The sequence below is a fragment of the Xiphias gladius genome, chromosome 23 (genome assembly GCF_016859285.1).
Source record: "Xiphias gladius isolate SHS-SW01 ecotype Sanya breed wild chromosome 23, ASM1685928v1, whole genome shotgun sequence".
Lineage (NCBI taxonomy): Eukaryota > Metazoa > Chordata > Actinopteri > Istiophoriformes > Xiphiidae > Xiphias > Xiphias gladius.
The window spans coordinates 12,804,450-12,820,360 of record NC_053422.1 but is presented as its reverse complement, the minus strand read 5'-3'; the positions used below and the strand labels follow the sequence as shown (position 1 = coordinate 12,820,360).

General features: G+C 38.6%; 2 protein-coding genes across 3 annotated transcripts; both read right to left on the bottom strand.

Moving 5' to 3' along the window:
* Nucleotides 1-269: 269 nt before the first annotated feature.
* On the bottom strand, nucleotides 270-5,876 carry si:ch211-145o7.3 (forkhead box protein N2). Its single transcript, XM_040120274.1, has 5 exons — nucleotides 5,851-5,876; nucleotides 4,356-5,010; nucleotides 3,922-4,043; nucleotides 3,127-3,182; nucleotides 270-1,776 (listed from the first exon to the last, which is right to left on the bottom strand). The coding sequence occupies exons 2-5, from the start codon at nucleotides 4,965-4,967 to the stop codon at nucleotides 1,427-1,429; spliced, it is 1,140 nt and encodes a 379-aa protein (XP_039976208.1). The 5' UTR covers nucleotides 4,968-5,010; nucleotides 5,851-5,876; the 3' UTR covers nucleotides 270-1,426.
* Nucleotides 5,877-7,471: 1,595 nt separating this feature from the next.
* On the bottom strand, nucleotides 7,472-14,907 carry yif1a (Yip1 interacting factor homolog A (S. cerevisiae)). Of its 2 annotated transcripts, none has more exons than XM_040120664.1 (9): nucleotides 14,759-14,907; nucleotides 14,302-14,353; nucleotides 12,891-13,135; nucleotides 11,819-11,923; nucleotides 10,085-10,163; nucleotides 9,941-9,998; nucleotides 9,686-9,841; nucleotides 9,330-9,423; nucleotides 7,472-8,218 (listed from the first exon to the last, which is right to left on the bottom strand). In XM_040120664.1, the coding sequence occupies exons 2-9, from the start codon at nucleotides 14,330-14,332 to the stop codon at nucleotides 8,060-8,062; spliced, it is 927 nt and encodes a 308-aa protein (XP_039976598.1). In that variant the 5' UTR covers nucleotides 14,333-14,353; nucleotides 14,759-14,907; the 3' UTR covers nucleotides 7,472-8,059. The 2 variants fall into 2 exon arrangements, with proteins under 2 accessions (XP_039976598.1, XP_039976597.1); XM_040120663.1 differs by having other exon boundaries at nucleotides 14,755-14,906.
* Nucleotides 14,908-15,911: the final 1,004 nt, after the last annotated feature.

The following is a 15,911-nucleotide window of genomic DNA, read 5'->3' as shown; positions in this document are numbered from 1 at the left end:
GTTGCTTCTTTTTTTTAAAAGTATTTCCAACAAGAAATGCAGAAAAAATTAAGGTTCTGGCCCAGGGGGCTCCTGACCCCTTGGGCTTCTGGGTCTAATCCATCCATGTTAGGACTGTAGTAAACTATAGTGCTATTAAAATGGAACTGATATGTTGTCTGAACATAATAACCAGCCATTTTAATTCCCAAGAACACATGACAGATTTTATTTGTTAGATTATAAAATCTAGAGCTTTTGAAAATACATACAATTTACATACACAGATTCAGTGTATCCTTAAATGTAAGGTTTTTTTTAAATGGCAGTGAGTTCGTCTTACATTTTAACTCAACATTTCAATCAAACTGTTTTCCTGATTGAAGAGAGCTTATCTTAGCTTTACAAGATCATATCCAAGGTTACAAATTCACAAAAAATTAAAAGACATTTAGGGATTCAGTAACATAAAATCAACTGTAGGGAACATGATCTGAAGAGTGACAATGGGTGTAAAGAAATTCATTTCAAATGAAATTGGAAGTACATATATTATTATAACTGAGTAGTGCTTTCCTACTTTACAATCTACAATTGTAATTACATTATAAATAAAGTGTTTTTTTAATGAAGTTTAACTACTTTTAGAAAAACAGCATTTTCAGAAAAGGCTACAGTAACAGTGTTAAGGGGCAAGATATTCAACTTAAGGTTATTTTGAGAGTTTTTTTCCCCCACATAAAGTAACCTCTATGAAAACATTATTATAAAGAAAAGACGGTTACCATTTGGAAGAATGGGAGAAGAACTGGTTGGTAAGACATACTCATATTGAAATAGTACCAGTGTGGATGTGAGTTAGTGCGCTGCTCAGTGTATTCCTCAAAAGAGCTACGTTTGTACTTTTCTTGTGCAAATTCCGACCCTGTATAAATCATACTTTAATTTGGGAAATATTTTGGTCAAGAAACACTACTTCTGCTTGAGTTGGAAGCACTCCTTCCCTCCCTGAGAATGAACTTAATCTGTTAAAAAAATCACAGTGGAAACCCTAAAAACGTATTGTATTGAAGACCATACTCTATTAATACTTTCTCCTCGGTTTTAAAATCTCAGAGTATAATCTTTTCTATATATCTAAGATCAATGTTACCCTCTCAAGTCTTTGTCCAGGTTGTTATTGTATGGCATGGTATGCTGGTACATTCAGCTTCTGCACTGAAAGTGCCTGAATACATGTTAGTCCATCAGTAAAGTTGATCTATATTGTCATCTAACTACACAACAGTACAAAAGCCTTAGGGCAGTGTCAGCGTCTCAGGAGGAAGCAGCCGATGTACGAAACATCATCACTCTATCCAAACCAACATAAATCCTATTTATGTCGCCCTATTTGAGTATTTGCTGAAGTATCGCATCGGCTGTGACTGTTAAATGAGATATCAAATTAATATCCACCACCTGCTAGGTCCAGCAGCGACCCAGCAGCCTCCTGGGCCTCAGCATCCAGCTGAAGAATCTCCACAGTCTCCAGATCCACCTCGGTGTCACCCGGCAGCACCAGGTACTGGTACTGGTGAGACTGGTAGTAATGTAACTCGATGTACCCGCTGTCTGACAGGGGGTCCTTTTCCATTTCCTCGCTGACCTCCTCCTGCTGGTATTCAACCGACTCCATTGTGACAAGCTCCTCGTGATCCGGGGTCAAAAGGTACGGTGGATTTTCAGCAAAAGTTGGGTTATCAATGGTCAGGGTTTGGGGTGAGGGCATGGAGAGGAGGGTTTGAGAAAGAGGATCTGCATGTGAAGAAAAAAAAAAAAACAATCAAAGAAGACAGAAATAACAGGTCAAAGTGTTAAAACATAAAACACTGTGGAAAATTAATGCCTGGCTATTTAACCAAACGATGAGTAATGGCATTAGTATTGTCACAGTTAGACTACTGCTCAGTAATTTGGTCCAACACAACAAAAAGTAATCATAATAGATCACAGGTAGCACAGAACATAGCAGCCTGCATGACAATTCACTGCCCATATCGACCATGCGTAGTCACAATGAATGGTCATTTTACTTGGTGTAAAAAACAGCCCGCGTTACTCTTCAGCGTGCTTTAGAGGAAACATCATCATAAACTTAAACGTCGGGAAGACTTTATACAAACCTCTTGGTTTTTTTCTCAGACAGAAATCATTGTTTTACAGAGAGTAACTTTCTGTTACCTCCAGACAGTTTAATACAGAGAACAGTCGGTTATTGAGCAATAGTGGCATGGAATTAATTACTAGTTATTTTATTTGATGTCAGAAAGTAGCACAACACGTTTTAACAAAAAGTTAAGATTGTACCTTTTTACACAAGAAATTGTGTTGCTTAATATGGTATATGATTGTTTTGTTCTTTATTTAATTATCTTTAATTAAATAAAATTAACTATTCTTTAATTATCTGTCACACTTGTGATTTAGTGATTTAAGTTGCTAACTGATTATTTTTTTAATTTCCCTAAGGGGATAATATTATGTCGAACTATCTATGTAATAAAAAAGCCTTGAGTCGCCTTGTTGTTTGTTGTTTTTGTATTAGTGTTTGTCTTATATATTGTCGAGACTCACTGTAAGTATGGATGTCAAATGTTATGTGTACTCTTTGCCGCTCAAGTCTTTTAAATACATTTATGTGGACCCCAAGAAGAGTAGCTACTGTTACAATACAATAACTAATGGGGATCTAAATAACAAACAAACAAACAGGCAGAATATGAGTCATAAGGTAAGGCATTAATATTATTAACTGGTTGAACAACCACTTGTCAGATTCTTCAGTGAGCATGTGGGCCAATATAGTGCATAGGGTCGGAAATAAGGCGAGTGGACATAAAGGACACCGAGCTAGACTATTGCGGGGTTGCCACGGTAATAGAAGGTTGTTGCCATGACAACTGAACACAAACACAGGAACAATGTTGCATGCTGCGAAAGCTGCAGAGACGGAGAAAAGCTGCATGTAATAAAAGTGTCACAGAGAGCTGTTACTCCACTGATGAAATATATTGTAGACTCAAAGATATTCATAAAGGGTCAAATATGTAAGTTCCTATGCTAATTAAGTTACATGAGCCTGCTGTTAGTCCCCTCAGCACGAACCTGAGATTTCCATAGAGTCACACACTGCAGGCGACCCATAGTCAGCTCCTTCCAACCTGCATACAACATGGCAAGATGGTTAGACAACTAAATAAATACGGTTTGTTTGTTTGTGTGTTTGAAATACCCCTCAGAAACAGTGTCATTCAAATGTAAAATTATGCAGAAACACCTCACCCACTACAGGGAAATCACATTCAACTGCTCTGGTTAGAATGTTATCAAGAAAAAAATGCAGCAAATTTAGAAAGAAACCAACCATTTTGTTGGAATGCAACTAATGATTATTTGTCTTTCTTATCAGTTAGATCAGATCAGTTATCTATAAAAACCAGAAAATTCTTAAAGATGCCCATTGCAATCTGCCAGAACCCAAGGAAAAATATTCAAATTGCATCTTTGGTGTGATCAATGGCCCAAAATCCAAATATATTCAATTTAAATGTATTAAAAAACAATGAAAAGCAGCAAATTCTCACATTGTTTTAGCTGGGGCCAAGAAATGTTTGTGTCTGATTAACTGATTATCAAAACTGTTGTATCACCGCTAACATTTAGTATTGACGTCTAATCAATGATCTAACAAGGATTCAATGAACAGAACATTTTATCTACTCCACCTTTAGTAATCACATATTTTAGTCATTAAATAAATACAGAAAAATGTAGCATAAGCATAATAAGCATTTTTTAACTTTGAATTTATGGAGTTGAACATTAATCAAAAAAGGATAAACTGATCATGAAAATCGTGCAGCCCTGTTGCACATATTTAAACTGTGTGACTATACTCACAGTGCAGGCTTGTTTATCAGATTGCTGTTGGTGCTGTGATAACTGTGGGTCTTCCTCAGCACCTCGAGCAGCGCCGGCTGATACTCTGGACAAACACACCACAGGGATCCCTTCCCCACTGACTGAAACAGTAACACAAAACTTCTTAGAACACTGAAACAGCAACAACCCATGCAAAGATGTTCGTCTTAAGCAACAGTGACACATTAGACCATACTACAAACTGAACACGTGTGGAGGAGATTATAATAGTTTCCCTGGAGGGCAGTTTGATTAATGACTTCACTACAGAGCAGCACATCTGGATTCAGTGTGATGCTGGAGAACATTTCTCTCACTTCTCTCACTTCTCCCCTATAATTTAAATCACAGTCGCTTTACTTGCTACATGACCCTGTTACTCTTAATGTGGAAACTGGGAGCCATGTCCCCACCTGGCTCTTGTCCCTCTGAATGCGACAGAAGCTCTTGCTCAGGGACAGGTTGTGTCTAACAGAGTTCCTCCAGCCAGCAGAGGCTGTCCTGTAGTAGGGGAAATTGTTCACAATCCATTCGTAGATGTCCTTCACTGGAAGCCTCTTGTCTGGTGAATCTTCTATTGCCATGAAAATCAGACTACTGAAGGAGTACGGCGGCTTGGACAAGGCCGGAGGAAGAGGCCGTGTAGGTGCGGAGGACTCTAGCTGAGGCAGTGGTGTCATTTTGGGAAGGGGCTGCAGTGGTAGCAGGTCGCCTCTCTGATGCAGCCAGCTGAGGCACGTCAGGTCGTCCTGGTCAGATATGTTTGCCGGGCTGAGGCATTGTATGTTTTGTCCTTCAAGGCACTGAGATGCTGCGCAGTGTGAAAGAGGGGAGGAAGAGTGAATGGACTCTGCTGTTGCTGGAGAAAGTGAGGTAGGGGACGGGGGGAATGAAATGGGTGAAAGTGGGAGTGAAACATGGCCGTTGGAGCAGGTCCGCTGTGGTGAGGAGGAGAAAGGCACGGACCCTCCAAAAGTGGTGGGACATGGGGACGAGGGTGGCAGTGTTTGAGAGCTATTCTCCATCTCTCTCCCAGGAGGAAACTTCCAGGGTCATTCAGCTGTACCACTGCTGAAATATATGACAGAAATTAACCAAAGTTACTGCTGCAAGGAGTGATTCGTGTAAATCAGAATTAAAAGTGAGCAACTTTGCACAATGAACTGAAGTCAAATATTATTTTATTTAGATAGCCTAAAATCATAAATTTGCCTCAAAGAGCTTAAAAATATAGTCTACAACAACCTAAGGAAAAACCCCCAAAGAACCCACGTCCATGCATTCAAAACACGTCTTTTGTGCAGAGTAAACGGAACAAAAAACAGTGAAATTAAACTTGAATTTTTATTGTTTTTTTTTCCAGTTACATTTTTTTTAAGGAATGGTAAACCAAATTTTCAAAAGTAGCCTACCTTTCAAAACAAAAACACCAATTCAAACACATGGGGTAAACCAATCCAGGTTCGTTGAAACTCCAAAGTTTTAGACCAAAAAAGAGGTTGAGAAAAAGCAAAAAGCTAAACGGCTCGATTCAGTTAAATGTTAGCTATGCGTTCCCCTCAGATGAGCATCCGCAAGACTTTCAAAGTCCACTGTGTGTACACCCTTACAGTACCACCTCCCGTCTTATCAAACGCAAAACGTGCCCAGGTGTTGTCGCTCGTAGCTGTACAGGAGGTGCGCTGGCATCGATTAAATGCTTTTTAATAAACTAAACTGACTGACCTCCGCGTGGAATTGAATTTATCACGCCAATGCGATGCCACATGGCTTTACGGAGCAGTTCAGTAGGCAAATGGCGGAACAATATAAAGTTTCATTTAGTCAAGAAAGCCGCCCCCTTCCACAGGTAACCCGCTCGGTGATATTAGCTGGTGTTTCACCTCAAAATATTGACTAGTTACTCACCAAAATACCAAAACGGTAATTCCGGCCGAATCCGGAGCTCCCTTAAATGTCCGGAACCCGTCGCTGAAAAGTCAAAGGTGAGACCGTGGTGGTGGAAACAACCAGAGTCGGAGTCGGAGACCGCGCTCCCTCCGAGCTCCGCTGCCGTCCGCGGTTTCCGTGGCAACGCAAAAACGACGCTCTCCACTGTTCCGCGCTCCCGTGCGCGCTCCCGCTCCAAGTCCGCAGCCTCCCGACCAACCAGCGGTGAAACAGCGCTCAACGTAAGACAGCTCGTCAAGTAATAAGTGAACGAGTGGCAACGGTGGTAAAAGGGTGGGCAGTGCCAGTTTTAACTCAGGTAAAAAATGCAAGAAGTCCTGAGGTTTGTAAGCGGCAGCGGTGGAGAGTAACCGAATACATGTACTCAACTACTATATTGTACTTAAGTACAAATTTGAAGTACTTGTACTTTAATTCAATGTATTTAATTTTTAGTACTTTATACTTTTAATGCCCCTACATTTATTTGACAGGTTACTCTGCAGATTCTGATTATTAATATAAAATAAATTATTATGCATGATCATCATTTAAACTACCCAAAAGTTCATAAAGTAGTTAAAATTAGCTACACCTTTGTCCGCTGCAGCATTAAAGTGATGGACACATTAATTAATCAAAACTTACAATCCAGTCACATAACATATATTATTCTGAAACTGGCAGTTATGCATAGTGAGTACTTTTAATTTTGGTACTTTTGATTTTGATGCTAAGACTTATGTACTTTTACTTAAGTAATAATTTTGAATACAGGACTTTTACTTGTACCAGAGTATTTCTACACTGCTGGCACTGCTACTTTTACCTAAGTAAAAGATGTACTTTTTCCACCACTGGAAAGGAGTGTCAGAAAAATATAGTATCACAAGTTGTCATTATGCAGCATAATGATCCATGTCATTGTTATACATTATACAACTGTAGTTTCATTAATGCTGCACAGGAATCTATGCAGCATTTTAATAGCAGGTTGAGGTATACTTTCAAGTGGTTTTATCAATATATATTTTACAAGCTAATCATTTGTGTGTAAAATCTGAATCTGCAAAGTAACTAGTGACTTTGTCAAACAAATGAAATGAATTTAAAAGAATATTTTTCTCTGAAAGGTAGTGAAGTAGAAGTATAAATTAGCATAAAATGGAAATAGTCAGGAAAAAGTACAATTAACTTAAAACAATACAAAGTAAAGTACTTGAGTTAATGTACTTGTAATGTGCTAAGTAAATTTCACCACAGCAAACTAATTTCAGCTGTAGTAATGCATCATGTTTTATGAGCTTACTATAATGCGTTGCATGAAACACTGTATACTGCACTTATATACTATAATGACTTTATACTGACATATAACTAAAGATGGCACTTGCTCTTAATACAGTAGAGTAAAAATTGCCTCTGAAATGTAAAATTTTTACACAATTCTGACACCGTCTTTACAAATTAAATCTTAGTAACTGAAATAAATCAATGTTTTTCAGAAATAAATGAATCAGATACAGCAAATACAAGAATTTGTTCCGTACGTATGTAGCTTTTTGGCATTGAACAAAAAAAGTCTCAGAAACTATTAAAATTGAATACACAAGGCTCAATAAATTTATTTTTTTTTCTACAAAAAATCCAAACACCATCATGCTTTTCAAATGTAGATAAATAAAATGAAAGACTCACAAGAGTGGGGAAGTAATGCAGCAACACTACCATACCAGAACCACGGTACTAGAATCACGCGTGGAATGTGCGTTTCTGTCTGTGTGGTGTGTACTGTCTGGCTCTGGGGTTGAAATGCTGGAAAGCGTGTCCATTGACATTACATAAAAACCGAACTTAAACTGAATCCAAGTTATGATCAAAGAAATCTCAATGAAAGCCCTTGTGTTCAAAGTTAGGTGGCCAAAAATAAGCATTTGTCAGTGTTACTGTACACAACAACAGAAAACAACAGTCTTCCAGTGAGACATTTTCTGTGTCACAATTTCGTTAAATCAATGAAGCGACTGCATTATGAACATGTCCATCTGACAAGCTGCAGCTCAACACTGTCTACATATGTTTTGAGTTTACTGACAAAAGAGCGTATAAAGGTAGGTGTACAAACACTCAACAACCACATTTTTTTGGCTCCATAAACATGGACTTCAGGTTATTAAATACCTCAAGGTCACCTGACCAAGTGAGAGGTTAACCAATATATAATGATTGGCTGAAAGACTGCAGTGGCCACTGTGATATAAAGGCGGAATTGAGGTTTGGCACTTGATCCTGTTCCCATGGAATCCGAGGTGAGCGAGGGAAGGATTTTCATTTTCAGAGATCGAACCTGCAGAGATAGGAACATATTTAAACCCACAATTCAGACTAACATAAATAATATGGAAGTTACAAAGCGGATTTAGATAAAGAAAAGCTCAGGATTTTGGGAAATACATTTATTCACTTTCTTGTCGAGAGTTACATGAGAAGACTCATACAACTCTCATGTCTGTGCAGTAAATATGAAGCTACAACCAGCAGCTGGTTAGCTTAGTTTAGCATAAAGATTGAAAACAGGAGGGAAAAGGTAGCCTGGTTCTGCCTAAAAGTACCAAAATCTATCTGCCACCACCTCGAAAGTTCACTTTTTCACGTTACATCTCCTATTTAATCTGCGCAAAAACTAAAGAGGAAGAACAACATGTTGCAGTTTAATGGAGGTTTTTGTGGCGGGCTATTTCTTGACCACCCAGTAACTTCCTAGAGTCTACGTTCGACGCCTGGAAAATTCACCTTTAAATCAATACTTCATACTAGCCGTTTCCCCAAGTCTTAGTGCTAAGCTAAGCTAACCATCCTACAAAACTGAATAATGCTAAAGGCTGATATATTTTGATGTTGCACTAAACATTACAAAGTGTATTTATAACACTTGGTGGCTGCGCCGTAAAGCCTGAACCTGATAAGGGTTTACACACCTCATTATATTTTACATACAGATATTGATTTAAGTTTTGTTTGTATTAGCTTTCCTCTTTTGTTTGTGTTCTGCACGTTTGCTTCTTTAGAATTCTCTTTTTAAACACCCCAGGAAAGAACAATAGAAATGGAAAACTGCATCTAAATATGTAAATATCTGACCTACTTATGGAATATAAGTAATTATTATTACAGAGACAATCAGCACCTTTTCTAAACTAAAATTATGCCACAGTAAACAAACATAATACTGCACTGGAGAGAGAATTACAAAGTTTTAAGCTTAGAAATTTGCTTGTGTGGAGTTAAATAAGTTTGTAGTAGCGTAATACACATGTGTAATCACATTTTCTGAGTCAGATTGAGCAGAAATTAGTCAGTGAAGTGATTTGGTTTGTGTTTAAGAAAACATTTCCTCTATTATTCAGTTCAGTTTATAAATGTAGTGGTTGATGTCAATAAAGACTGAAAAAACTTACAATGAAGAACATAAGGGCACAAGAGGACCAGGCAAGGGCCACAAAATATCCGTCACTGCCAAAGAGTAAGCCGCTCAACACTGTGAAGATCATCCTGGAGGAAAGAAATAAACAAAAACATTAACACCATTCACATGGACCAAAGTACATTTCAAAATTTCCTTATTTACAAAATTACATTTCAACCACTGAGTTAAATCATAATCAAGTTGTCAAATCTTTTATTTAGCACTTGATTTGTTCGCTTACAAAAATGAGGAGCAGCTTTGGCCTGAAACTAATCATCAAACTCTTTTGCTTTGTCAATAATGAATCATTAATTAATTTTAAAATATTTGCATCTAAGGTCTATTTACCCAACATATTTGTATCCACTGTAGGCGATGAGATCAAAGGTTGAGAGGTCGCTGTGTACAGTCAGCAGGTACAAACTCAACAGCATCACCAATACCTCGATGATGATCCACACCAGGGCAGTGCTGGCACACAGTCCAAGAACCTCTGGACTGAACCTTCACACAAGGACAACGCAGAATTCTATTTAACTTTATCTGATACATGCCTATGTATTGTGAGTCATAAAATAAATTTGATGAAGAGGAGTTACTCACCTTTTCTGAATGCCGAGGGCCATTCCAGCAAGTAAAATGTAGGTAATGAAAGCCATTGCTAAAACACAAAAAGGACAGTTCATACATTATACAAGCATCTCAAAATACTCCCTATTAATACTTTTGTATTTATAGAAAACTTACTTGGTATATAAAGATCAGGCGCGTTCACATCCTGTCTTGGAGTCAGTGGAGTGTCCCGATGATAACGAACCTCCCAGTCCTACCAAGAATACACAAATATAATATGAATCACCCTGCAGAGTCAAACAGAGCTCCATACAAATGATTCTCTGTGCTTTTTTTCCCAGCTTAAGAGTCTACTAGGTGGAAAAACTTAGCTTACGTCAAACAATAAAATGGTTTAGACACCCGCGATGTGGAAGTTACCTTACACTTGGTGAGAAATGTGAATTAATTGATTAAAACAAAAGCTCAATGATAAATTAGGGGTAACAACAGTGGTAGCTGATCAAATCTTGCAAAAGTAAGAATGGGGTAAATACAGTATAAGATATTACATAACAGCAAAATAACATGTTGTGAACAAGTACAACAAAACAGGTGTTTAGTCTTTAGTACTTTTTAACAGTTTCCTGACGCTGTACAAGTAAGTACATTTTACTCTGCAACAGATCTAAACCACTGTGGGACAACAATATCAAAATCCCCCAAAAAGAGCCACAATTGAGTCCAGTTTAATTTCTCTCTGTAGTGTGTTACTGAACTGTTGATGTATTGATTTTTACTAGCTTTCCAATATCTCACAGTTCCATAGCACATGAAACAAATCTGCACCATTTTTTTGGCATCTCGGACATTTAAAAGATACGGATGGCTCGAGTTGATGTAATTCAAAAGGAGAATAATAAGTACGATATAAGATATTAAACTGGATTAATTTGTGTCTTGTGTTTAGAAGAATGCCCTCACTGAAGGATGAGCCTAGCAATATTCTATCATTTTTGTTACAATCATGAAATTCCATGAAAAGACAAAACCAACATTGTATTAGTCTGACTCTCAATACTCTCCTACTAATACTCCTTCTGACCCTGTCTGTGGTAAATTAGTTTATAAGAAGGTTAGCTGAGGAGCTTGGTGCACTACTGGGTATTTACAGCAGCAGGCATGTGTATGTGGGATTGAATCAAAGTAACTAAAATGTCCATGTTCATGGTTTTGAAGGAACATGCCACCTGCTGCAAGGGGGTGGCTCAATGATGTGCTTTCAATAGCTTTATTAGAACAGAAGACCTCTATGGCAGAAAGGAATAAGATATATCAGCCTTTGGCTTCACGGATGATACTTGTTATTAAGATCAACTCATTGTCGGATTTGGTCGTTTCATAAGATTTGTTGACAACAAGAAAAATACAGAATATCACCAGACTTACTCTTTTAAGTAAACCCCAGCTATGAGGTACTCTATGCAGACAGAACTAACAAACATTACAACCAAACTTTAATAATTGTAAATACTATGTAGTAGTAAATAGTTTTTAGGGTTAATCTGTAAAATCTATGTGACCCTGTTCTTGTAAGGAGAGTTTGAACTCTGTGTAATTGTACATTATCAGGGCACAGAATGTCTGGAGTGGTGATTTAATTTACAATCTGCATAAGTTAAAGTTTGTGGGAATTTGTGGGAGCTCAGTATGCTTTTATATCCTTACAGGCAATCACAGCATTGTGTTGTTTATAAATAAAGCTGGAATAGTGGCTGATTATCTTGTTTGTGTGGTTTAAAAGTGATGAGTGATTAAAAATATGGTATGAGAGAACATTATCACCCAGTCCTCAACTATTAAATGTTTTGTGTCATAACGTACATTGATGTGGGACGAAGTCTGACAGGACGAAAAGGTTTTGATTACCTGATGTGTATAAGGGAACATGAGGATCATAAGTTTCTTCAGTACATATCTGGTATCGACGGCAAAGAAGTATTTCAGCTTGTTCACAGACATGAATCTGCTGATCTGAAATGCAGAGGAAGTGCAAACATTAAGTTAACAAATGAGGTGCAGCAGTCTGCCAAAGTTAATAAATACTGTTGAGTCTGTCACTTTTAAAGAAGGCTGTGCCTGCCCTGAAGATTGTACATCACTTTGGCCTGACACCAAGTCTATGTATTCTGAACCACCTGCATATCAAAGCTGCCAAACCAGTAGAAAAACATCAGTATTATTTGGCTGCCATCCACGGGAAATGCATTTACTTAAATGGTTCTTCCTTAATCCAGGGTGAGGAAAGTGTGTTTATTTTACATTAGACAGCAGATCAGAAGAGGGTCTGCTTGATTGAAAACCTGTCCACTAAAAAATGACATCCCTTGGCATTGAAGTTTCAACTGTGAAAAGGCTGTAGATGTGACTAAGATCAAGCAATGGATCATTAGAGAGAAGCTGAACAGCAGAAAGTATCAGGCCGCTCCTGGAGAGAGACTATGTCAGTGGAAGAACACATCTGCGTGGTTCTTTATGCTGAAAAAACTCAACTTGTGAAAGCAAGAGTCAGTTTATCGGACAAAAATTAAATAAAATGGCACAAAAATAACCACCTGCATTGAAGAAAACGTTTTTTTTCACAGCTGCATTCCAGATGACTCTAAACTCCTGTTTAGTCCTAATATCTTATGACATATAACAGTTTTAAGAATCAGGCCGGGTCTAGATCTCTACTCTTGGTCATACTACAGAGAAACTTCAAAACCTTTTGAAAACAGAGAAAAGTGTTTTGGGTACATTTAAACCTGTATTTTGTACTGTTAACTTGTGATTTGAATCGCCCAAGGCACATTCAGTGTAAAGTGGTGCCAATTAACCCAATCCAGGCCTTGACCTTATTTATAGATTTATGGGTTAGCAGCCCTATCCTCCATCCAAATACATTAAGCACTGTATAACATATTTGAAGGAATCCTATGAATATCCAGCTTTTCCTCACCTCTTTGTTTACCATATCCTTTCCTTGGTTGGCTAAGGAGGAGCCATACATCATTGCAGCATTGGCCATTGGGTCAGTAAACATGTTATTCACACCAGCACCTCCTTGCATGTCATTTGAGGGTCCTCCCATATTGTACCCAGGGGTGTAGTATCCCTGACTGTTCACTGCCGGTGCTGCAGAGCTGGTGTCTTCAAACAGGACAGAATCTGCTGTGGGGGGAGCTGCGCGTGCTCTTGGCTTAGCTGTGGAAAAGATGGACACAACAGAGAATATGCAGGATGATATTTTATGGAGTTGCTAACTTATTATCCCCATGATCAAATACACACATTTACTGAAACCCACCCTAATTGGCTAATATGTTAATCCCATCATTTTAGATATTCCAAACATATTGAATGTTTCACTTAAAGTCATCCAAGGCTTACACTCAGTTGCCAGTTTGATAGGTACCTTTAGCTAAGACTAATGTAGTTTAAAAAAAAGAAATAATGCCGCTCTGCCTTCACAAAAATTACAATTTTCAGTTTTTGGTCAAAATTTTATAGAGGAGGTGTTCACAGACATTTTGGAAGATTCAGTTTTTTGCTGCTGTTGTCCCACGTCAAGTGCTGTGCAAAAGTTTTAGGCACTCCAGATGTTTAGATTCCTATCCATCAAATAATACCATCAAGGAGGCGTCTGACTGGTCCTAGATTCATTCTGCAGTATGACAACGACCCAAAACATAAACCCAGATTCATAAAGAACTGTCTTCGGTGCAAAAACAAGGATGCCTGCAACAGATGGTCTGGCCCCCACAGAGCCCTGATCTCAACATCATGGAGTCAGTCTGGGATTACAGGAAGAGACAGAAGACACTCTGACAGAAGAGCTTGCTTGCTTGCTTGCTTATTGCATCCAAGATGCATGGAACAACCTACCTGCCAAGTACATTGAAAAACTGTGTTCAAGAGGAGAAGTTGTGCTGTTTTAAAGGCAAAGTGTGATCACACCAAACACAGATTTTAATTAGTTTTTATTCCGTTAACTGCTCTTTACTTTAGCTTTACTTTACTGCATTATTTTCGAAAAAGCCTCCTCACTTTACTTTTAGTGCCTCAACCTTTTGCACAGTACTGTATATCACTGGTGGGGGGCGAGGGGGGGCAAACATTCACCCTCATGAAGGTAGGATCTATTGAAAAACTGGTATATTAGACTGCACCGGTTCTGGTTAGCTGTACCTAATAAACTGGCATCTTTTAGTGCGCATCACCAGCCGGGTTACAGCACGAGTTGAATTAGTTGAGCTGCGTGCGTATGTTTTAGTAAAAAATGGGAAGTAGCTACTCTTGGTAGATATTACGCAAATTTTTCCCCCAAAACGATGAATGTTGGTAACAAGGTGATTCATCTTAACACTTACTTGCTCGGTACCCATGTTGTGGCAAGTCCATTGTAACGTTCGCTGACGTTAGCTTAAAATAAAAACAATGACACATTAGCAACATTTCGGCTTATTGAACGCTCTCTTCATCTTGGTCATCTAAATAAATGACGCTCTGGGACGTTATGGCACAGCTAACACGGACTTGATACCAGTAAGAGTCTAGCTCGCAACACCTTTATGCCAACACTTGCTAGCTCCCCAGCTCCCATTCGTATAAACTTATTTAACGGAGCCACTGTTACTGCCATCTAATGCTAGCTACCTAGCCAGACAAGCGAAGTTAATAACATCATATTTTCAGCTCGTTCTCTGCGGATCGGGACAGACGATGTAAATGCTTTTCACGAGTAGCTTTGTAAATGTCCACAGAGCTTGTCTGGGGAGTAATATTACGATTATGAAGAAAATGCCGAGGATAAGAGCTCTTACCTACACAGCTAACGTTGGTAGCTAGCTACGTGGCTATCAGACTGCTCGGGCTGATCCCACCCATCCACTGCGATTGGCCGGCTTCCCTGTGCCTGCGTGGCAGGAACAAGTCAGTACTAAACAGAGTACACAGCTACGCCGATGCACGCAGCCAGGGGATAATAACCAGTACTTCTACGTGTTACTGCTCTGTTTTGTGGGGGACAGCCGGGCGGGTTGCGCTCAACTTCGAGGAGCCTCAAACTTTACACAGCCGCGCAGTACAGCGGCGCGACAAGTACCGAGATCTTCTACTTCAGTAAATAAAACAAGTCATTGCAGTATATGGATGCAGTAGACGGCGTTACAGGCAACACGTTATAGTAGGCTCATAAAACATGATGCATTGCTAGAACTGAAATTAGTCCTCAGTAGGCTATTTGCTGTGGTGAAATTTACCTATAGTATACTAACTCAATTACTTTACTTTCCATTATTTTAAGTTACTTAATTCACTTCTTTTGTTTAAACATTACAGTCACTTGTTACTTTTCAGATTCAGATTTTACACACAAAGGATTAGCCTGTAAGGAATAGCTCGTTTGAAAGTACACAAAAAGTTAGAACTGGCCTCACCTCAGCCTGTTATAAAATGAAAATGCTGCATAGATTCCTGTGCAGCATTAATGACACTACAGTTGTGTAATATATAACAATGACATGGATCATTATGCTGCCTAATGACAACTTGTGATACTACATTTTTTATGACACTCCTTACCAGTGGTGGAAGAAGTACTCAGAGAAGTAGCATCACAAAGTAGCAGAAAATGAGTAAAGCACAAGTACCTCAAAATTGTACTTCAGGGCATTACGTGAGTAAATATGTGCTACACTGACAGAACACCAAACGTACTATGACAGCAGCATAAGAGCATAAGAAAAAATGTTGACCGAATTATTGAAAAAAAATGTAAAGGGTTTATTTTACAATAAATAAGGTACACTGTCACACTGGGTGATAGGCTTAGGGGAAAACTACATTGCTCATTTTATATTTACTTTCACTCTGATTATTTTCCACTTTATAAAATATGGTTTTGCACTGATTGAATCATAACTTAAAGGCAAAAGCACATGACCAGATTAACCTTCTAGGGGGCCCTGGGGCTACTTAA